The sequence below is a fragment of the Serinus canaria genome, chromosome 2, assembly GCF_022539315.1.
Source record: "Serinus canaria isolate serCan28SL12 chromosome 2, serCan2020, whole genome shotgun sequence".
In the NCBI taxonomy this organism is placed as follows: Eukaryota; Metazoa; Chordata; class Aves; order Passeriformes; family Fringillidae; genus Serinus; species Serinus canaria.
In genome coordinates, this window is record NC_066315.1 from 128962822 (window position 1) to 128984562 (window position 21741).

The window sequence follows — 21741 nt, forward strand, 5'->3', positions numbered from 1 at the left end:
TTTTCCATTTTTACAATATGTATCTGCTTGGGTACACAGAATATTACATTCTGCTCTCTCACAATACCATTGTAACATCAACACTGCTCAGTATTGTTGTCTACAGTGACAACTGACAAATGAATACCAAATCCTCTTTAACATAAGAGAGCAACTAGCACCAACAGCCTTGAACATTTCTTACCTAATTCTACAACTGCAGAAAACAGCTGTATGATGAAGAATCAAAAGCTGGAATGAAGACTGCATACCACTAAGCTAATGTGTAATGTATATGCTCACAGGAAAGATCCGAACATTAGCTTGTTAACATTTAGAAAGAACTCTTCCAAGATTTTTATAGTTTGACATGTTTATTTTAGTTGGATGATCAGACTCAATGAACTGAAGCTGAAACAGTATTCCTCAGCCCCACAACTGCCTCCCCATGGAACTCTACAACCAACTGTTTAAAATATCAGAAATATCTGGATATTTGCATGAAGTAGTTCAATAGTTACTTCTTGTTCCATGCTTCTCTTTCTTGTCTTTCACGGATTACTTCTTTAAGGTATGGTTCGAGATAATGGTGATCCTGAAAAAGAAGAGATATATAGAAGGAATATATTTAAACTTACAGCAAAGTCCAGAAACATCTCAAGTCATTTCTACAGACTATTTCTTTCTCATTCCTTCCCAGGTTTGACTAAACACCAACCTATCAAGAAAAACAAACAAACAAAAATCTGGCCTTACTTACCCTGAAAAGGCAAACCTTTTATCTGCCAAGTCTGTAATGACAAGTTCTCTGCTGCAGCAACCACTAATTCCTAATGCCTCATCAATACTAGCAGGCAAGGTGATGCTTCTAGCTATGCCTTTAGAAACAGTGTTCCTTTTGGCAGATACTCAAATGTACAAGATCCACTTTAATTAGTTCAAAGTCCAACAATAATACTCCAGATAATCTCTTTTTGAGCTTAACTTCTAAACAGCACTGTAAACTTGTTTTGATAGAACACCCTCACCATGTTTAACACTAACAAACCAAGCTGCTGCTTGAGGAAATACATAACCAATTATTCAATCCAGCAGTTACCTAAATATGACCTATAAGACCAAAAGAAACAGGCTTTGCTTATTCAGAGATGCATTAATACCTTTATACTCTCCGATAGTCAAAAGTTTGACGATAAAATTCCTCTCTGCCACGTAATCTGCAGAAAGCTGAGGTGGACAGTGACACAAAGTCCGTCAACCAATTCATTACCAAAAAATAAAATTTAGTTACACCTGATAAGGAAAGTGCAGTTTGTTTTTTTAAAGTACAAGGTGACACTTATTTTAATGCATTATTTCCCTTCAAATTATTCTTCCATGGCACCTTCACGAATAAAAGCTTTGGCTCAAGATTTTCTGCAAGATTAAGAAATTAATCAGAAAAGCAGGAGACCTTCTTTAAGAATTCCAAAGCTATTTACATTGTATTTCTTTATCTGACAGCTTAGAAGAAGTATTTTGTCTGAACACAAACAATGTGCTGTGATTGTGAGCTGCAGCTTAAGCTTCTGTCATCTTGATTAAAATTATGTAATTTGTACAGAAAAACAGATTTTTAAACTGCAATCAAAAGTGTTTTCCAGAGATATTCCATGAGCTACTGACTCATTCACTACAGAGAACATATAAACACGTGTCTCCCCAGAGAATGAAAATCCCAATCACCAGTCCTAGCAGTGCCATTTAAGACCTGCACCTTGGAAATACTCCGTACCTCTTCATACTTCACCCACTGGTCTTTGGGAAGGATCTGATGTTTCAAGCTTAAGTCCAGTGCTCGCTTTATGCGAAATACTCTCTCATTGTACAGATGTTCTGGAAGTCTCTTCAATGCCTCTTTTACATCATCATCTTCATGCAATGTATCATCTCGCATTAACCCTGTACCAAGAAGAATTTACAGTACCACTGAATAAATGTTCTTCTGAGAGATTTAGGAGTGACACTTGCCCAAGTACCATGGGCAAAACACTTCCAGCACAAAATTATTAAGAAAGGTCAGACTAATCCAGGAGAGCCATTAATTGCTCAGAGAGAACATGCAATCCTAAACACTGACTTTCCCAGACTACATTTATTTTTTTCACTCCTTTTCTTAAAGAGGAATAAGGAAAATGGGTATTTAACTCAATGTGTTTCATGAGAATATACATATACAGAACAAAAATTTCTCTGCATCTAAGAGGTGAACATCTGTGCATCTAATTTTATATCTCTGTTAAAGATGACTGTCCAGGTAAAGGGTTTTTGAGAGCTCTGAATCCATTATAGTCAGTCAGCCACAGATGAGACTCCTTCAGTACTGAAGAATTTTTCTCTCAACTGCCCTGTTCATAACGACCAGACCTCTGCTGATTATATGAAGCTATGGAAACCCAAAGCTCTATCTTGGTGCGTGAGCTCCAAATTAGAAGTCAAATCAGGGAGAAACACCCAGTCTTCTCAAAACTAAGCACACTCCCACACCTGCTGTGGAACAAAGGATTCTTGAAACTCAACCAACCTTTCTGTAAGGTTCAGTATTAACAAAATAGGACAGTTCAGTATTAACAAAACAGGACAAAATATTACTTCTGTGGCATTCCAAGATGATACCTACTGACTTGTGGTTAAAGGTTTTCATGTCATTTGACTGATTTGGCAGTAGTGTCTCAATAAAACAAAAATTTCTTTTGAATCATGTATTATTAAATTCAATTTTGTAATTTATTTCAAAGGCACAGGGAGCACTGCTGCTAGTTTAATCACTACATTAAATTTGGTGCTTCTCTAATTTTTTACTCGCATTTCCAGAGAAGCAGCGGAAGTAAGAATTTCAGCAGACAGGCATTATAAAAGAGGAATTAAGCACTGCATCTTTAGAGGAAGGATCTAAGTTATTTGTTTACAGTTTTCTTGTAATTTTTTCTAACCTCCCCAGGGCAGGTATGTTAACTTCCTTTAAGAGATTTGTTTGTATTGTGGTGAGCAATAAATTGCAGCATCTGAATATTCAGATTCTTGCCATACAAGAACTGTTCTGCCATCTAAATGGCTGAAACAGACTTGGTAACAACTCTGAATAAACTGAAGACAAAACCATTAAGGGACCCTCTTCTCCTTAAGGAAGCCCTGTTTTGACATGTATTCCACCACTGTGCAGGCCAGAGTGATGCCCACTGAAGTTATGGCGACACAAAGGGCAGAATACCTATAATCTTTTTTACACTTCGGATACTTTGCATAAGTACTGCTCATAGGCTGACTATTATCAGTGGGAACCTCTCTAGGTTCAAGGGCAGTCTTTGGGTTCGAAGACACTGGCCAGTGAAAGTGACTCGGTGGGGAAATGCAAATAAATGAGTTTTCAAGACTGCTTTGTAAAAGTTTTTTCAACTGCCCCAGCTTGGCCTTAGCTGTTATAATTCACTGGAACATGAGCAAACACAGAAAAAATTGAAATAACAGAAATAATTGAAGCTATTGCCAACTTTTTTCTCCATAGAAGCAGTAGCTAGTTTTGATCAAAAGGACTTATGCCAACGTGCATGCACATGCCAGCTATGAACCATAACTAGTTTGAGAACTGTTACATTTGCAGTTTTTAAAACTCAATGAAACACTTACCATATTTGTTGAATCCAGCCGCATTATAATACCACTTGCAAATCCTCTCAAACAGGCGACTACCTCCTGCAACTGAACATGACGATCATCAGTTGCACAGTAAGGTAAAATTTAACATTTACATATTACTGTGTAAATTACTGTGGCAGAACACAAATATTTGCTGGCCTCCAACACAGGCAGTAATGAAACACTGCATCAAGTCTGAATTTGACCATGCATTGCTTGGCCTCTACTTGTCAGTATCCATAACTGACACTGAACTCATTGCATACAAGAGTTTAACCCATTTCACCAAATCTGAATATTAGGCTGCTTTAAGACTTGGAAAAATGCTACCAATTCCTCATCAAAGACAGCAACAAAACTCTTAGCCTCTGTAACACTTACATAAGCCAAACCCAGTGTCTACATAAAGCAAAACCATCAGGCTTTTCCAATAATTTATCTACTTTCCTTGGCTTTCCTTATGTGACTTCAAGCGCAGCATATTATTATACTGTTAACCTTCTGCTCTCCTCTACAGATACTTGAATGTTATTCCTTTTTCAAGGAGCTGCCAAAGTCAACTATGAAATCCACACTAAAACCTCAAAAAAACCCAACGAAACAAACAAACAAACAAACAAAAAAAATTAATCGGACAAAAACCCCCCAGACCTCCACATCACATATACCACGTTCACCTTCCTTTAAGTGTTTGGAACGGAAGAGGCGCTTTTACACATAATGAAATACCTCAACAAGGGGTCCAGAAGGCCACGAACGGCACGACACGGGCAACGCAGTGCGGGTGAGCAGTTTTACGTGACTTTTAAGTCATCCGTCTTACCATGTCATCCCCAAAACACCTCAGAAGAGCTCATTAGAGCACTACCTCAGCAGGTTACTTAGTTACTCTTTCGTCCTTCACGGCCAGACAAGGAATAACCTTAGACCGACTGCGCGCCGAGTGGGTATGTGCGCAGGACAGCAATGCCGAAGGCCCCTCACGAGCAGCCCAAGGCTTCCTCTAGTGCTCCCGAGCACTCCCTGCGCCCAGAAATCTCAGCTATCGGGGCCAGGCTCCCCTCGCTGCCGCGGGAAGGCCGGCGAGGAGACTCGCTCGGCGACTGCGGAACCGGCACTCGCCGTCCCTGTCAAGGGCATACGGCGCACACCGGCTCCCCGGTTCCCCCTCTCCTCGTCACGGCCGGCCTCGCTGCCCAGCGCTGGCCGCGGCGAGCCCAGCACGGCAGGCGGGAGGCGGCCAGGCATAGACTCAGCCCCGCGGCCCCCCAGCGCCCCCGCTACCCCCTCAGCGGCCCCGCCGCCTCACCAGGCGCCCTCGCCGCCATCTTGCCCTCGGAGCAGCGCGCGGCCACCTGGGTAAGGCGCGGGGCGGAGCGCGCCCGCCAATGCCGGTCCGGCGCCGGCGCCTGCGCTCTGGCTGGAGGGCACAGAGGAAAACAATGGAAAAATAAAAATTCGCTTTGTAAAGCACGATAAGCAAAGCAACAATGGGTCACACCAAGGAGCAGAAACCTATCTCTGCTCAGGTATCGGAGCACAGAGCGCTGCGTCTGCCCAGGCCTTCCTTCCGGAAGGGACCACTGAGATTTGAAATAAACAAAGTGCGGACGTGGGGGGAGCCCCGAAGGCAGGTAGGAGGTAACGCAGGGGGCAATTTCAGCCAGAAAAGCTTGTGGTCTGTTTTTTTTTTTTTTTTTTTTTTCAATCGTAAAGCCACAAAGTTTTTGTCGTGATCCTCAAAAAGTTCTTCGACCCCCTCTCCCCTTCAATTTTAGCACTCTCTTTACATTTTTTGAGTCCATTCTTCATCGTGGTTCGGAGAAGCCATATAGGCAGAAGCTTAAGCATGCAACATTTCAAAGAAACTGGTTTAGCTCTGGCAGCAACCATTCCTACATTTAAAAATATTAAAGGAATTTAAAGTTCAAATTTTGAGAAATTCAAAATATACAGACTCTGTAATACAGTTTCTGTTACAATGGTTTGTCACATGGTAATACATAGTAATAAGGCAAGTGGAGAAAATCTGCAAAAGTTAAGTCCAACATTATAAACCCACATATTTTCTATTCTATTCCTAGTCTAACATTTTTTACTGTAAACATTATTTTTTACAATATAATTTGAAGATTACAGTTTGTTATTAGCATTTAATACAGTCAAAAATCCAAGTATGCATATTGGACTTTGGATACTTTTATTTAACGGGAGGAAATGGGGGGAAGTGCTTAGTCAGCACATTTCAGCCACCATGAAATTTTTTATGCATCTCCACCAAGAACTGTCTATTTAATAGAGTATTTCAAGCAATCTTTCCAGGCCAATTGAACAGAAAACAAGAGAAAAAAGACAAAAGAGATCATCTCAGATACATACTGCAGACAATGAATGTAGTTTTTCAATGTGTTTCAAGCATTTGTTTTTCAAATTCTTAATTTGGATGAATAAGAATTTATCCAAACTCATAATCCAGAGATCACTACTATTCTCATTCTTTAAATCTCTTTAATCTTACTTTATTTGCCACCTATTAGCAGAATTTAGCCTTTTGGATTTTATTCTGCTGTGTGCATAAAAATTGCTATTTTTAGCTTCAACAGTGATATTTTAAAACATTGAGGAATTTTCATTAAATAAGTTTAAATCCAAATTAAAACATCTGAGCTGTTTTTAATGAAGGAAAACAAACTTCTAAACAACATCAAACAGTTCTGCATGTAGATTTAGGCAGCTTTTTTCTTTTTTCCCAGATACACTGTGAAGCATTTGATAATTCCATATTAATGTGCTTTGTTTAATGATAAGATTAAGTATTTTCAATACTTCCATGATGCCAAATGTCAGAATTTACTTCAGCTTTTACAACTGACCAACTGTATCACCTTAATATATACTACAGCCTCTTTTCACATGGTTATTTGTGTATCAAAGCCTCATGATTCTCATTAGTATGGAGGGGAGAAACACTGAACATGGGGAAGAGAAAAGTAACTAAAATTATGTTCTTCTAGATTTCAGGGACAATATCAGCTTTTTTTTCTTTTTATAATTTTCCTAAATTCCATTTGCTGGGTTTTTGGGTTTTTTTTTTGACATTTCTAACCAGCTTTTAGGATACTAATTTCAGCAGCCAGCTTCAAAAAGAAACACCTTTGCAACCTATTAAAAGAACGCCTTTCTGTATGAGAAGCTTCACATATTAATGGTGATTCTTTCAACCATACAAGGAAAAGAATAACATTATTATTATTATTATTATTAGCTCAAGCAGGTAAACACAACATTACTTCACTACCACATTATCTTGCTATTCTAACTTTTGGGGAGAGGGTGAAAGGAGAAGATAACAGAGGGCAAGACAGTGAGTCACTAGCCAGTTTTCCAATCTCCCAAAATTCTGCCATTATCAAAAGGAAAAAAGAAGAATTTGAATTCACCTTTCTGTTAATGTGCTGCATCATCCACTCTGAATTAACTTAGTGATTAATTACAAGGTTTGCATTAGTAGCAATCAACATATTGGCTCAATCCTTCTGAAATACATTTTTAAGTTACTGTAAGTATTACTGTAAGCCTTTAAATCCTACCCGCTTCATAAACAATGACTTCTTAACCAGTAATTAAAAAGTTAAGAGACCTTAAAGGGAAGTAGTTTCATAAAGTATGTTTATTTTGCAACTTAATTCTATAATTTTTTACATGTTTTACTAATCAAAGTGTTTTTAAGAAATTTTCAAAGTCCTGCATAGAGGCTTTGGCAATCTCTGTACAAAACACCTCATCAGGCAAGGATACCAGCTGATCCAGGGAGATGTAGCTGGGTTGTGCTGGGTCATACTGGGCTCTTCCCAAGAATGCAAGAAACATATGCCTCTCTCTGATTCGTAATAGCTTTGAGTTGAAAACCTAAGAAAGAAAAAAGGGAAAAATCTTTTAGGTTGTCTAAATTTCAGACCCTGAGGCATCAAAAATTAGAACATTTTTTAGACAAACTGAAGATCTAGGAAGCAAACAAATAATATACTTATTTTCCTTTAATTTACGTCAAACACCAGGTAGGTTACATTTATATATAAATTATCTAAACTCTAAATAAATACTTCAACACTATGTGCTGATATACACAACAAAACCCAGGGAGTGACACAAAAAACCTAATGTGCTTGAGAGTTGTTTCTATATAACAACTATATTACTTTGTAATTACTCTGTAATCACAGCCAAGACAGTGGAGACATTCAGTAACATGGAGCACTTTCCCTCTAGCATCAGAGAGATTCAAACGACCACTGTTACAAGGAAGAAATGAAGAGGTGACCACATGGCATAATGCAAATAACAAACTGGCACAGTGGCAAGGGCAAAGGTGAGTGGATGTGACTCCTGTCATGATAACGTGGCCAAAAGGCACAGTGTGGTGGTTCAAAGCAACCATTTGTCTTCTGCTGCACAGCAATGCCTACCTTTGAAGATACCCGCCACAAAAAAATAATCTAGACAGTCAAAGATGAGAACAATGGTAGGGGAAACACAAAAGAAATCAGCAGAACATTAAAAAGAGAGGGAAGTGGGGAAGACAAGATGCACAGTTAAGTCATAAAAGTAAAGATCTAAGTACCGTTGTACTGCTCAGGAATGAGAATAGAGAAGAGATGCTGAATAGAGAGAGATGCTATATATATATTATGTATTATTAATTAATATATATTATTGCTAGAGGCAATAATGATGAAAATATGATTGCTACAGATATTTTACTAGAAAAGAGACTCCATTGATGGAAGAAGAGTTCCATGAGGATGCGAACTAATTTGAACAAGGAGGGAAAAACAAAACTACTGTTCCTCCTCTGCCTTTCTTGAATTTTAAGAGGCAGTCAAAATACAGGAGAAAATAAAAAAAAACCACTTAACCATCATTTATAGCTGACAGAATGGTTACAAGAGCAACTGTAACATCAGAGAGAATTTGACCAAAAAAACCAAAAAAATCCTGTATACTTCCTATTTTCCACATTACTGTCATTCAGGATAAAAGTGAATACAGATGAAAATAAATATGTATTTATGAAAGCACAAGTTAAAGGCCCAACCATATATAAACTGATGTACACTACCGGTATCCTGGAATTCACAGTTTTCAAGGGTGAAAGGGAAGAACAGGAAAGAGAGGGAGAGACTGTGCCAAGAACAAGGAACAGAGGAAACACTCCACTTACCCTACCAAACAAAAGGAAGAAAAATAATGAGGCGAATCACCATAAAGCCAAGAATAACACAACTGAGAAGAAGGGAGCAAAACTTGTGGTCATTTACAAATCAAGGAGGGCAAGGTGACAAAGATGAGCATATAAGCAAGCATCCTTGTTAACTAAACATAGATTAAATAGCAAGATTATCAAAATCCTGAAGAATAGTTTTATTCCCCTGTGCAATTTTGTCTTTCTAGCCACTAAGATTCTCTACTAGACTTGCTTTAGAAAGAAAATTACTACAGTTCAGAAGTTGAAATTTCTGCTTTTATTTTTACCTTGTAAGAAGACAGTGCAAGTGCATGTAGGCGCTGAATACAGTGACTAACACTTTCAGCTTTTAATTTGTGATGAAATAGCAGTAATGAGGATGTAGGAAAAAAAACCCCAAAAATAGTAATCAAGAAACAAATCTATTTTCAATCCCATGGTATTTTAGCAATTGCTGCAGCAATATGAAGACCAGTGATAATCTAATGATTGTCTAATGGACAGAACGTCTCCTACCTTTACACTGTATTTTCAGATCCTAAAATTTCTAAAGGTTATTTTTTTAAGTAGACAAACCTGAAAGAAACGTTTATATTTATATATAAAGTTATCTAATGAACAGATGCATAATCTGTCTTCTCTTGCATCTCTTAGGTAAGATTTCAGGACAAGCAAATCCCTAAGCAGGCAGTAATCTCTCTTGCATGAACACAGAAGAGATGAGCAGGACTACCTCTGGTGAAAACCTTAAATATCACAAGACTGTGGGTAGTGGTGTCACACGTGCTAAGGGAAAATAAGAAGCAGTTCCACACGGAAATCCTCAAAAGTTTCTGGATTAACAGTTATCCCCATTAAGAGTAAAAGCCACAGGCTAGCTGAAGAATTCACTCATGTTCTGTATAGAGCAAGGCTCCACCTTCAGCACATCAGTGAAGTGGATGTGACAAGAGCACCTGGAATTTATTCCCAGATCAACAGCTCACCTGAGGAAAGCGAGTAAGCAAGTGGTGGGGAATACCCATTATGTTGTGTAAGTAGTCAAATGTCTGTTTGAGTCTCTTTCTACTTGCAGTTAAAATCTTGGGAGTTTTACACACTATCTGTTGAATTTGATTACGTTGAAAACCAAGTTCAATTTGACAAACCTGAAAAAGAGCACAATTTTATCTTTGCAAGTCAGCTTATTTTACAAACAGCAAACTCAGCTTATTTTAATGTGCCACTGAAAAAAACTAATGCAAAATACTTCTATTATTTTTTACACAGCAACAAGAATGCAAACCACAAAAATATCTGCCACTTCAGTTCTTCTCAAGTCAGACAATGCAAATTATTTACTGCTCTAGATTAAAGTGTAATTTGTTTATAGAATATCCCCAAAATAAAGATAACTTCTGTGAATGTTATGTATTTTTCAGTTTGTCTGAGATATGAACAAAAAAAAAAAAAAAACATGTATCCATATGTATGGCAGTTAAAAGCATAAAAATCCTCCCCTAAGAGTCCTTTATCATTTTCAATACCAAGCTGTCAAGAGACATTCTTCCTGTGGAGCTGTTGAGCTCTGTAAAACACAGCAATTGAATGGCTAGTGCCTACTTTTGCTAATGTATCCAAGGTACATTTTTTAAAATACGGAGTATAATTTCTATAGTCTTCAACTTAAGACTGCTGAACCTAAAAGAGATGCGTAGAATACATAGTGTATTCAATTCATTCTACAGTTCAATAAAGTCTCAAGTAAGATGTCTTTTTCAGAGACTGCCTTGACTTCAATTATGATTCCCAAAAGGAAAACAAAACACATTTTTTCAATAAAATCATAAGCACTCCTCCCAAAGTGCAGAATGGCAAGCAATTCATTGAGTTGTTGAGAAAGAATTCAGCATACAAGAGTGTCTGTTAACTCAGTCATTTCTTCTATCCTCCAGTGACACTCACAAGCAGCTTGTTTTCAGTCATGAAGTGGGTGTGCTTGCCAGCTAACATAACCACACTTTCATATCAAACTAAGGTATTTCAATTGGCAAGAAAGAGGTGTTTTTGTTTGCCCAGTTTGATTTGGCAAGACTGCAGCTCTTTTCCAGAACTGCTTGTCAAATATGGAGGGAAGGGCTTAGAATCAGGGTTTTGAATTAAACTTAAGACTTCCAAATCCTTACAGGGAACTGTTTCTAGAGGCAACTATAATCAGGTCTTTCAACTCCTCATTTTAGCTTTTCTACTTTATAAATACTTGTGCATCACACAAAATAGCAATCAACTAAGACAGCATTCAGGTATGGAAATAGGTGTTTGCACATGAGTGGTATCTTCCATGGACCTGAACTGGCAGGGGTAACTTCCTGCATCATGCATTAACCAGAGTTAAGACCCCATGTTAAATCACTACAGAGATAAAGCCAGGCCCACTGTAGAAGTAATTGTGGCAAGAATCTTGAGCCTTTATCTTCTACTCTGTGACATGGAACAGCTCCCTCACCAAGATCAGTGAGCTTAAGTGTAAGTTGCTTTGACTGCACTCAGTCTGACAGCAAACATGTTTAATATTCAGTAACTCTCTAGGCCACACATGCTAATATCCTTATTGCGTAAGCCTTAGCAATACTCAAAGTGTTTTATTCCCACAATAGGCAGTGGTAGTGAAAGCTTTGACAAGTTTTATCCTGTCAATGAATCTCTAATTGTGCTTGATTAAACCTTCAGAGGATGGACTAAGCAATCCTTCAGCACATTTAGTCCGTGACTGGTATCTTATGACAACCAAGATCAGCTACTGTACTTGTTTCTAAATAACAGTCCATTCAGAATGAGGGGTACAACCTGACCACTTCTGAACTGTTGGTCATGATTTCTCTTTCCAAGTACTGTCCTCCCACCATCACTTTAGGACATTCTGGTCTGAACACAGATTCTGAATCCAACCTCCTGAAAAGTTTGAGCTTTTAAGAATTAGTACATTCCAACAGTGGGGACCTAAAAATCCTTCCTTTCTTTCCCTTTCTCACACATTTTAAAAATAGAGGTGCTATGCTGTATTTCTTGGTAGACAAACAAGACAGTCATATAGAACTAAAGACCTCAAAAAACACATTCATTATAATAATGGCTCCCTAGCCTGTGGAAACAATGTGTGTTTAAAAGAAAGCACTATTAATTAGAACAGTCTGCTACTTTCCAGTCTCCTCCCTTACCACACACACATTTCAGATTGCAAGATCTCTAGTTTAATAGTTTCAGAACAGTGAGTCTGTCTGAAAATTATACATTTTGATTTATAGTTATTTGTTATAGAATAATGGAATTTCACAAATTGTTACACTACATCATGCTGCTTGGCCTCGATGGCTTTACAGCATAGTAATTAAAGCAATACACTCTCATTTTCAAAAGGGAAAGGAATCCCCACGGGTTTGAAGTTATTTACCCAGCAGTTGTTAATAATGACCATCTGCTATCAGACAATAGGTGTCAAATGCACATTTTGGCAGGCTAGTTACCTGCCAGGAGAAAAATAATCAACTGCACATTTCTTGCTCCTAAATACTCATGGACAATCCAAGTTAGCAAAAAACCATAATAATTAAGGAACGGGGAAAAAAAGACTGAGTATTTTTCTACTCATTAAAAAATGGGTAACCATTTATGTCATCATACAGCAACTTTTAGCAGGAAGGCAATACATCAGAGTAGAACAGAGAATAAGGTAATGCTCCATGCATTGAGTAAGCTTGCATGCTATAGAGGAAAATACATGGTTTAACAGTTACTTTATATCACCAAAATTATTTCATTAATTCTCTGTACACAATCCCCTACAAGAATTTTAGCTCCTGAGAACTCTTAAAACTATATACAATACACTTTTAATACCTATTCATAAGCTCACCTGAAGATTTTCTTTTACAGGCTCTATTTTGCCAGTCAGTAGCCTTGGAAAACGAATTACCAGATCTTTTGTCTACAATCAGAAAAAAACCACATAAATTAAAGAGTTTTTTGGAAGGCTTCAAAAGAAAGATCCTATATAAACTTTTTTTTTTGCATTTCATTTTGTATTTCATTTTATCTCTACACCAAAGATGAATTTGCATGAAATAGCAATAGGTTAGGATGCAAAACCGTACTCAAATATGTTCTTTTGGAAAACAAAAAATAATACAATTGTAAAGCAGACAGGAAGAGGGAGTAAAAGCATGTATCAAAAGGAGAAAGTATGCTCAAGTGCCCAATTTCTCTCAGCCCTCAAATTGTTTCTTCCCATCTTTTTAAAAAAAGTAAACAACACACTACCCAATGGAGGCTATAAAGGCAGTGGAGCTAACTTCTGAATCTGGTTGGACCACAGTGTAACAGCACTACAAGAAATACTCCACATTCCCCAAGTGTCTGATTACTTGTAGTCCACCCTGAGTACAAGATGGTGGCTAAAGGAGGAGATGTTTCACCAAATATGGAAAGGCCAGCAACAAGGCTCTGTAGCACTGTTCAGCTAACAGAAGAACCCCAGATTACACTTGGAATTTAGTATTCATTGCAATCCCCACCTACTGCAGGACACAGCTAACGCTGCCCACTTACTCCAGGCAAGCCCAGCTACCACCTGCCCTGAAGATCCCAAAGCACGGTGCTGAATACCCACTAAGCAAATGAGCAAACAAGAGGTCACGCTTGGTGAGCTGAGCTTATGATTTGGCATTTATCTTGATAAGATACTCACAAATTGGATTATTTTTTAAAATTCTTAAAGTATCTTGAAGAGATGAAGAGCACCAAATAATTTTCCAAAAGTTAAAAGAGCTGCTTGCTGTTTCAGTAATTCATTCAGTCCTCTGACCCACCTCAAATAATAGAACTGGACATACACATGCTTATTTGATAATAACCTGTAGCAGGTCATCTTCAGAAAATGTACTTCAGGTCCTCTGAATATCATGCATCCATATCACTTCCATAGACAGTTAAAACCATGTTACCCTGCTATAACCCTCTAGTGACATTACTAATGTTAACACAATGTTTCTTGAACCTCCAAACACTTGGAGTATTCATATTGCAAGATCTGTCACTAACTGTCACTAACAAAATACCTGAACACTTCAGTCTTTACCTTTTTTACACTGAGACCAAGTTCATTTTTGAAGAAACCCAGTCTGTTATCCAATCTTTCCACTGAAAACAACAGCAAATATGGAGCTCTTGAGACCATCTGAGCAATTTCTGACTTAACAAATTTTTTTGATTTTAGGTAAGCCACTCTAGAAAGAGAACAAAAACAAAATAAAATCCAGTGATGAAAATTATATTGCCTCCATTTATTCAGTGATCACTTAAATTCCTCAGTGATATCTTATAAACGGACAGATGTTCTAGCATTAACATGCAACCCTGCCAGAAATAATTAGGGTGAAATCTGCAGTTATCGTAAAAGCAAAATACCCTCCCTTCCAATTAATTAGAAGTAAAATAAACCTCAGAGCAGAATGTCAATACTGAAGACAGATTTTAATTCCTTCCAGCTGTACTTAAGCAGATAGCTATGTTAACCTACAGCTAACTACCAGTCTGTCTCCTAGATTGCAAACACATTAATAGGGTATGGACAAGAAGATATATACAGCCTTTTGCTATTTTAACGAATTCCATTTCTACTGCTGAAAGAACAGAGTCCTATACCTCATACACTCCTGTTCTGCCAATAGCACTGGAGTAGAAATATCATACAATGATGCTGTATGTAGAGATGTTGTAGAAAAAGACATTTCTATATTAGCCGAAGTTATGTTTGCCACAAATAGGTCCCTATTTTCAGTCACTGGTCTAACAAGTGAGTAACAAACATCTGGTTGTCAGAAAGCAAGAGGAGTTGACTTAAGTTTTGATATTTAACAGAGCTTGCTTTCTTCCTTTCTTTCCAAGTCAAAACTTTTTCCAAATTTTCATTTCAGTGAAAGTGAAATCCTATTTCAAGTACCACTTGCAGTAGATGATTACCACAGCTCCCAGAAAAAAAGGCTTCAAGAGGGAAAATACAGCACACCAAGTAAAGAGACAATTTACAACTAAACTACAATTTGGAGAGGCTTCCTCTGGTAGATGATGAGAGTAGTTGCAATATGAGAAGTATTTGCAGTCAGATCAAGTTAGAGCATACAAGAATTGTCTTATCTGGTAGTAATTAAGATAATAAATGGGATGCAGAATATTCTGCAGAAGCAGATATTCAGCAAGAAATGGGCTCTCTGTTAAACCATGTCTTGTGGAGAGAAAAAAAATAAAATTACTTTCCAGTCACTACAACTTCCCTCTTTCCACAAATCCTCAGAAATTAAGTTATCACAAGCCAAAAACTCCCAGATGGAAGATTAAAAAAAAAGCTCTAGAGGACCAATTCCTAACTGAGCAGGCACCCCAACACAGAAGGTAGCACCCTAAGCTCCAGACAATGACAATGGAACTGGCACAGCTTCCAAGCATCCCAAAACCAGCTTAATGAGCAGATTAAAAATCAAATCTTTTGGCTGTCCTGACTCCACTTCTTTCTTTTCTTTTCTTTTCTCTTAACAAGTCATTAAGTTTCACACTTGAAGCATTTCTTCCTGGAAATGCAAGAAACTTAAAAAAGGGATGGCAAGATTCTAGTAACCTGACTAGAAAAATTGAAAATTAAAAGAAAATTGAAATATTAAAAGGAACACAACTATCCAACCTGGCCAAAGTCTGAGATACATCTGTGAGTGCTGGCACTGAGGTTAGCCCTCGTTCCACACTACAGGGCTCAGCAGTTCTATGTAGCATGTTAACAGTTTTAAGTCATCATTAACACCAACATAAAACAAAGCATCTGGTGCAGCTGCAGTACAGACACTGATTTGCAACTGTCAAAATTGTTAGGAATTATGGAATGTTTTGACTTTTACAGTGTTTATCTGAAGTCAAATGCCAAACCTATTGAAATTTGTGTTTTGTTTCCTGGCAACATGGGATCCATAGCAATAAAACATTCCAGAGTGATGTAACCAATACCACGTCCATCTGCACCAAACTGTTTATGCAAAGGTGATACTCAGCTTTCAAAAGACAGCTATTTGAGACACACTCACTTCACAGCCTTTCCAGCACACTTACTTTAAAGCTTGCAAGAAATCATTCACCAGTGTCAAACTTACAGAAGAATCATACTGCAGAAAATTATGAAGAAATCAGATTGCTCTGTTTAGCCCCTTCTTTACTAACCAGCCAGTGCCACAGGAGTGTCACTGAAAATAAAATCTGACTTCATGGAAGAGTTAGGATATTTATCACAAAAAAAAAAAAAAAAAAAAAAACCAAACCTCTCTTCAGAAGAGCATAAGCAGTCTGGTCTGATATCTGAACTCAAAACTACTTCTGGAAAAATGACATAGGGTATTTTTTTGGATATTGTTGTGAAAGGCCACATATTGAACACAAGATTAGAAGAACAGAGGGGAAATAAGTTAGGTCTATGCTATACAAGCATCTATTTGTGTGCCTGTTTCTAAATATTGGTACTTTCAGATTTCTGTTTCAGACAGAAATGCTACTACATGCACCAGCCAAGACGAGAGCCTTTTTCTCAGGAGTACTGGGAAGTTTTGAGTTCATTAAACATGCACATACATACACACACGAGTTGTTCTGAAAAAAAATTAGCAAAAAAAATCAAAACAAGAATAATATTATAAATTAAAGTCCATTTTAAGGACTGAAGAACAGTTTAGGGCCATAGAAGTGTGAACAAACACACAAATTAGTTCATCATAGTTCATCATCATCATCATTAGTTCAGCTGGACAGCAAGAAAAAAAAGTCACCAAAACCTTCTGCTGCTATTAGATGTCAACACAGAAGAAATCTGGTCTGCTTCTTTGATTGCAGAATTCATGAGGTTTCAAATTGTGACAGAAGAGTTTAATATTGTTCTACAAATTTATGTGAAGCCTCAGGGATGTCATTTTGGAAAGAAAGCTGACACAAGTAAAGCAAGTGACCTAAGATGGCAAGCTGCTTCCTCTGTGGCAGAGAGACAGGGATGGGCAATAAAATTTGTTAATAGCCAGTTTTCAGGTGGATGAAGGTGTTTACTTATGATACCATCACACATTAGTGCCAACAGATGGGGGGGGGGCACAAGAATACGCAGCCAGGAGTTGAGTAAGAAAGGAGGCAGCAGGCAGCACAGGTTCCTTCAGACAAGTTTAAACCAACTGGGAAACCAGATCTTTGAGCCAAGGGGCTTAACACCCTGCTACTTCTTGAAAGGCTTACCTGGTTTCTAAAGCTTCCAGATCTTCACCAAGGATGTATGGATTTTTGGTCAGGAATGGTCCCAGTTGATTGTCTTCTACACCCACATCCTTTAGAAACAGAAGTATTTTTTTTACATCTTTTTCAAAGTCCAAGGTCAGTAAGAGCTGACCTGCCTTTTGACGTTTCTCCACTTGGGATAAGTCAACTCCTACAACAAACAAAATTAGAAGTTGTTTTAATTAAACACAGACCTTGCTTTCTGTCAGTGTTTCCCAAAGGCATGCTGGAATTTATAGGACTACTCAATTTTTTGCACTGATTTTGCATACTTTAATTACTCAACACAGTAAGACTACACCACCTTGTATATTGTGGAAAGATTCCAGATAAAATAAGCAGTCATTTTAGAAGCTTTTGCTGAGTTTATTTTTTGAAGAAAGACCTTTGCAGTGAATCCTGCATGTGCCACATTTAGAGACCTGCCCTTGTTGCACAGAAGTATGTGTGCATGAAATTTCCAAATCTGTTATAAAAGGGAAGATGACAATTTTGCAGTGAAGTGACTTTGTATACTGACTCACACATGACAGTTTCTTACTACATGGGGACAGATTCCCCCTCTCAAATATAATTTCTCCAATCTCTTTCTAGTGTTCCTTGCACATCTGGGCAACAAGGTGATGAGAAAGCTTGAACTTGGGTAACTCTGTAGTGCAAGAGTTTTTTGATAAGAAGGAAGGTTCTTGTCAATCCCTTCCCTCTGTGCCTCACTCCTACTGTTATGCATAGCAACCATTCTCTTTCTTCATCCTTCCAAGGATGAAGAGCTGAACCTTGTTTTGCAGCAAATTAAAGCATTCTTAACCAGCCCAAAAGAAGAAAGACCAATTAAATTACACAGTGATTCCCACCTCCTGAAGCTGTGGGAGATGCCTCTTTCTGACACCCACAGCACTAAGGGACTAACCCCAGCCAGCTTTGTTTCCCAGTAGTATGGCATTGCTAGTGACACAGTCCCCTCCTTTTGTCCATTTACCCTGGATAACATTCTGCAGCTTTTTACCATTGGTCACCGTTCCCATTTTCAAGTTTACGAGGTAACCAGTAAGAGCAAAGCACAAATTACAGGATCTGCACAGCTTCTGACATAGGGAGACCACACAAACAACATCACACATACCTAGGTGGACAAGTTTTGCAAGGGTTTCTGAGTGATCAACATAATCTCGGAGCGTGGAAGACTGAATGGGGAGAAGTGGTTCTGCAATGATCTGTACAGCTTCTTCCTCAGAAATCACTTCCAAAGCAGATGAAGGTGGGATGTCATCCCAGTCTGAGAAACAAATATAGAAGACTCAAATGCATTTTGTGAAAGACAAAGCTGCTCCCACCAAATGCTATACCGATCTCTTGAAATCCTTTCCAATATTCAGGAACACTGTAACATGTGATAAACAGCCAGCCTATTATTTGAAAACATAAAAACATAGGCTCTGCTCCCATTTTTTGCTTCTGTTCCTGGTCACTGCCCATCAACTTTTACTCATATGGCCAAATCAGAGAGTAGTACCCAGCAAGCCTGCCTTCAGTCTGCTGCCTAGACCACTGCAGACAACAGATCATATCATCCTCTGGAAAAGGATTGTCTTTCATGTCTTCACAAATGCATTCTTGCCTGATCACAGCCAGATAAAAGGCTACTGCAAAGATAATTTTTCATAACCTGACCAGCCCAGTACTTTGTGGCTCTCCTGAATATGATGCCTGAAATGCAGCTGTTTTAACTTTCAATGTATTTCATAGCCAACTCCAGCCAAGCTATTATGTGTTATCTATTACAGAAAGGCAGCTGACTGCCGCTATCTCTAACAGCAAAAGGAATAACTTCCTACTCACTAAGGTTTCAAAGGGAACATCATTATGCTTGTTTTCCCTTAAGTGTTCCAAGTCACAAAACTCAGTGTCTTTAAAAAACAAATTCTCTAAATAGATCTATTTTTCCATTGATAGGAGCTCAAAGAAGCAAGATTAAGATTGCTAGCTGCTAGCATCCACATCAATCATCAGTTTGATTTCTGAGCAGATGCCCTGATTATAAACTCTTCAGGAAGGGGATTTTCAGTGCTCTATACCTTTGTATAATGGCTTCTGAGAGATCAGGGTAACACTCTTCCCAGTCAAGAAACAAAGGCACACCAGAACTCTACTACAAGTAATTCCAAAGTAATTAGGATGTGCCTAATGCTCCAGGAAGAGTTGCACAGACTAGCTTGATAGCTATTGAAGGTCTTGCCTTTTTCCCATAGCCTCAGAAACAAAAGCACAGTAAAATGTTTTCAGCAACATTTACACATTGAACAGGAATTCTCTAGGAATCTACAGAGTATCAAGTGGGTTTTTTCAACTTGTTGAGGACCAAACCAATAAACAATAAAGTCCATTCCAGATGCATGCATGTCTTTTATTGCCACTTTAAGGTCCTCACACTTAATTCCTATTGGGAATCATACTTCAAGTTACCAAAACCCACAAAAATTATCAATTATGTTTATTCCATTATATAGACTGACAACTGGGCAAAATGCTACACACACACACACACACATATTCTTCAGTCAGTCTGCTGGCAGATAAAAATCTGGCCAGTGGATAAACTACATCGAAGGTACAACCACATACCAGCTGGCTGACCCATCACTTTGGTGCAGCACTGTTTCAGAACCAGCTACACACACACAGATCTCTGGTGCAGGTCTGAGCCACCCCAAATAATAAGCTCTGTATAATCCAGGCTGGCTGGGCTCAAAGCAGAATCTGAACATACAAGGCTGCTTAGTAATTCAGAGCAAGTTTCCTCAGCATACCCAAAGTAACTTGAAAGGATGGAAATATTATAATCCTTGTTCAGATGTAAAAGTAGGGGGGAAAAAGTGAGTAAATTTCCTCAGGGCAACACCACCAAGGCGCCGCTGTATTTGTGTCCTTTCGTGTCCTTTCCTCAGAAGACAGCTGGGAGAGCATTTCTCATCAGAGCAGTGCTAAAAGGAGGCTTCACACCACTGCCTCCTGTTGTTCATTCCTGATCCCTCAAACCGTGGAGTGTGAGCTGCTTCAGGCGTGCAATCTCCCAGCCTCGCTCAAAATAAAGAAAAAACCCAACAAAACAAAACAAAAAAAACCTCCACCAACCAACCAAACAAGCAAAATCCAAAAAAACCAAAATAACCCAACAAAACCCAAAAACGAAACCAAAACAACTACAAAAAATTTTAAAAACCACCAAAACAGCCAAAAATCCCCAAACCAAAACCCTTTAGTTTGTACCACCACATCTGTGAGGGAAAGGTAAACATATGCAGGTAGGGTTACGAAAACTCCTTCAAACAGCAGCTCCAGACCTACATTTCTACCCAAAACATGTCACCTTTATCTCACTTTAAAGGTTTTCTTTGCATGCCACATCGACCATAACTATCTGAATTAACTACAGAGTAATGAGAAGTAAAAATCGGGAACTCCAGATACATATTTTAGGCAAACAGGGCAAAAAAGGAGAACCCAGCTGGGGTTAAATCGCAGCATACTGAAAACATAATTTGAGGATTCGGGAGAAATGGTATCCCTTAAAGCCTCTTACCTTCGTCCAGTATTTTTGCATTCAGATCAGGTAATAGTTCTGGTTTTGCTTGTTCCTGTTGTACTGAAGGCAAGTTACTTTCGGGAGACGAGAAGGATCCATGTTTTGCGCTGTCAGGGGGGGAACAACTCCCTGCGGACACCTGCCTGCACGCCTGCAGTCTGCACAGAACCTCCTCCTTTCCAGCGGGCAGCACAGCCAGACGGGCAAACCCACGGTAGGCCCGTGCGGGGCATCCGCGGCCCCAGAGCCTCCGAGGAAGCGCAACAGCACGGGCCGTGCTCAGCAGGCAGCCCCAGCGGGAGACGTGCCGAGCCCACAGGGCCATCATCCACCACGGCGCAGCATCCTACAGGCACAAAAAGGCCGCGGAGTGACACGGGCGCTGCCTGGCTCGTCGTAGAGCCGAGAGCGCGAATGGCCCGGGCATTATAGCAATCCCTCACCACAAAGCACCACCTAGCTGCCTTCAGGCTTTAAACGCGCGACAAACGGAGGAGCGGGGTCTGAGGCCACCGCCCGCCGCCCTCTAGGCCAGCCGTTCCCTTGGAGGAACAGGAAAAGCCCAGCCAGGACCTAAACCCTCCCAGGGGGACGGCGCCTTCCGCGTAACGCCGCGACCGCACAGGGCGGGGAGGCTGAGCCGGGGCGCGCCCGCCGTCCTCCCCTCGCCGGCGGCCACTGCGTGCAGCCTGCGGGAGTAGGGGCAGTACCGCCCGGCCCGGGACAAGTGGCATCATCTGGGGCCTCACCTGCGTCGCACGGCGCGGCACGGCGCGGCCCACGTGTGCGCCCCGCTCTCCGGCCCGACCCGGGCGAGACCACTTGGAAGGAAACGGTGGGGGGAAGCAGGCAGCAGCGTCCTTTTCTCTGCGTGTTGTGAAAAGGCGGTGTGGCCCCGCCGCCCCTCCTCCTGCGCTCCGTTACTCTC

The 21741-nt window shown here is 39.5% G+C and overlaps 2 protein-coding genes and 1 long non-coding RNA gene across 4 annotated transcripts; 1 reads left to right on the forward strand and 2 right to left on the reverse strand.

Moving 5' to 3' along the window:
- Positions 1-334: 334 nt before the first annotated feature.
- On the reverse strand, positions 335-5111 carry LOC103813689 (cytochrome b-c1 complex subunit 7). 2 transcript variants are annotated; one of them, XM_050970459.1, is made up of 4 exons: positions 4964-5111; positions 3646-3717; positions 1754-1920; positions 335-574 (listed from the first exon to the last, which is right to left on the reverse strand). In XM_050970459.1, the coding sequence occupies exons 1-4, from the start codon at positions 4980-4982 to the stop codon at positions 497-499; spliced, it is 336 nt and encodes a 111-aa protein (XP_050826416.1). In that variant the 5' UTR covers positions 4983-5111; the 3' UTR covers positions 335-496. The 2 variants fall into 2 exon arrangements, with proteins under 2 accessions (XP_050826416.1, XP_030083044.1); XM_030227184.2 differs by lacking the exon at positions 4964-5111 and adding an exon at positions 4384-4673.
- Positions 5112-5139: 28 nt separating this feature from the next.
- Positions 5140-9876, forward strand: LOC127059178 (uncharacterized). Its single transcript, XR_007776738.1, has 3 exons — positions 5140-5288; positions 7924-8023; positions 9554-9876. It is a non-coding gene; the product is annotated as an uncharacterized LOC127059178 (long non-coding RNA).
- Positions 7307-21705, reverse strand: MTERF3 (mitochondrial transcription termination factor 3). Its single transcript, XM_050970458.1, has 8 exons — positions 21563-21705; positions 20811-21159; positions 18354-18506; positions 17192-17381; positions 14013-14160; positions 12792-12863; positions 9886-10047; positions 7307-7563 (listed from the first exon to the last, which is right to left on the reverse strand). Exons 2-8 carry the CDS (start codon positions 21139-21141, stop codon positions 7369-7371), a joined length of 1251 nt encoding a protein of 416 aa, XP_050826415.1. The 5' UTR covers positions 21142-21159; positions 21563-21705; the 3' UTR covers positions 7307-7368.
- Positions 21706-21741: the final 36 nt, after the last annotated feature.

Excerpts from the sequence above, each read along its gene's own strand:
- LOC103813689 (XM_050970459.1), bottom strand. Across the intron at positions 1,921-3,645 it reads GGCTGGATTCAACAAATATG|GGTTAATGCGAGATGATACA; the intron begins GTAAGTGTTTCA and ends TTCTTGGTACAG. Across the intron at positions 575-1,753 it reads AGTGGGTGAAGTATGAAGAG|GATCACCATTATCTCGAACC; the intron begins GTACGGAGTATT and ends CTTCTTTTTCAG.
- MTERF3 (XM_050970458.1), bottom strand. The coding sequence starts at position 21,141 with ATGATGGCCCTGTGGGCTCGGCACGTCTCCCGCTGGGGCTGCCTGCTG. Across the intron at positions 10,048-12,791 it reads CTGTAAAAGAAAATCTTCAG|GTTTGTCAAATTGAACTTGG; the intron begins GTGAGCTTATGA and ends GCTCTTTTTCAG. Across the intron at positions 7,564-9,885 it reads TGCTTACTCGCTTTCCTCAG|GTTTTCAACTCAAAGCTATT; the intron begins GTGAGCTGTTGA and ends TTTCTTTCTTAG.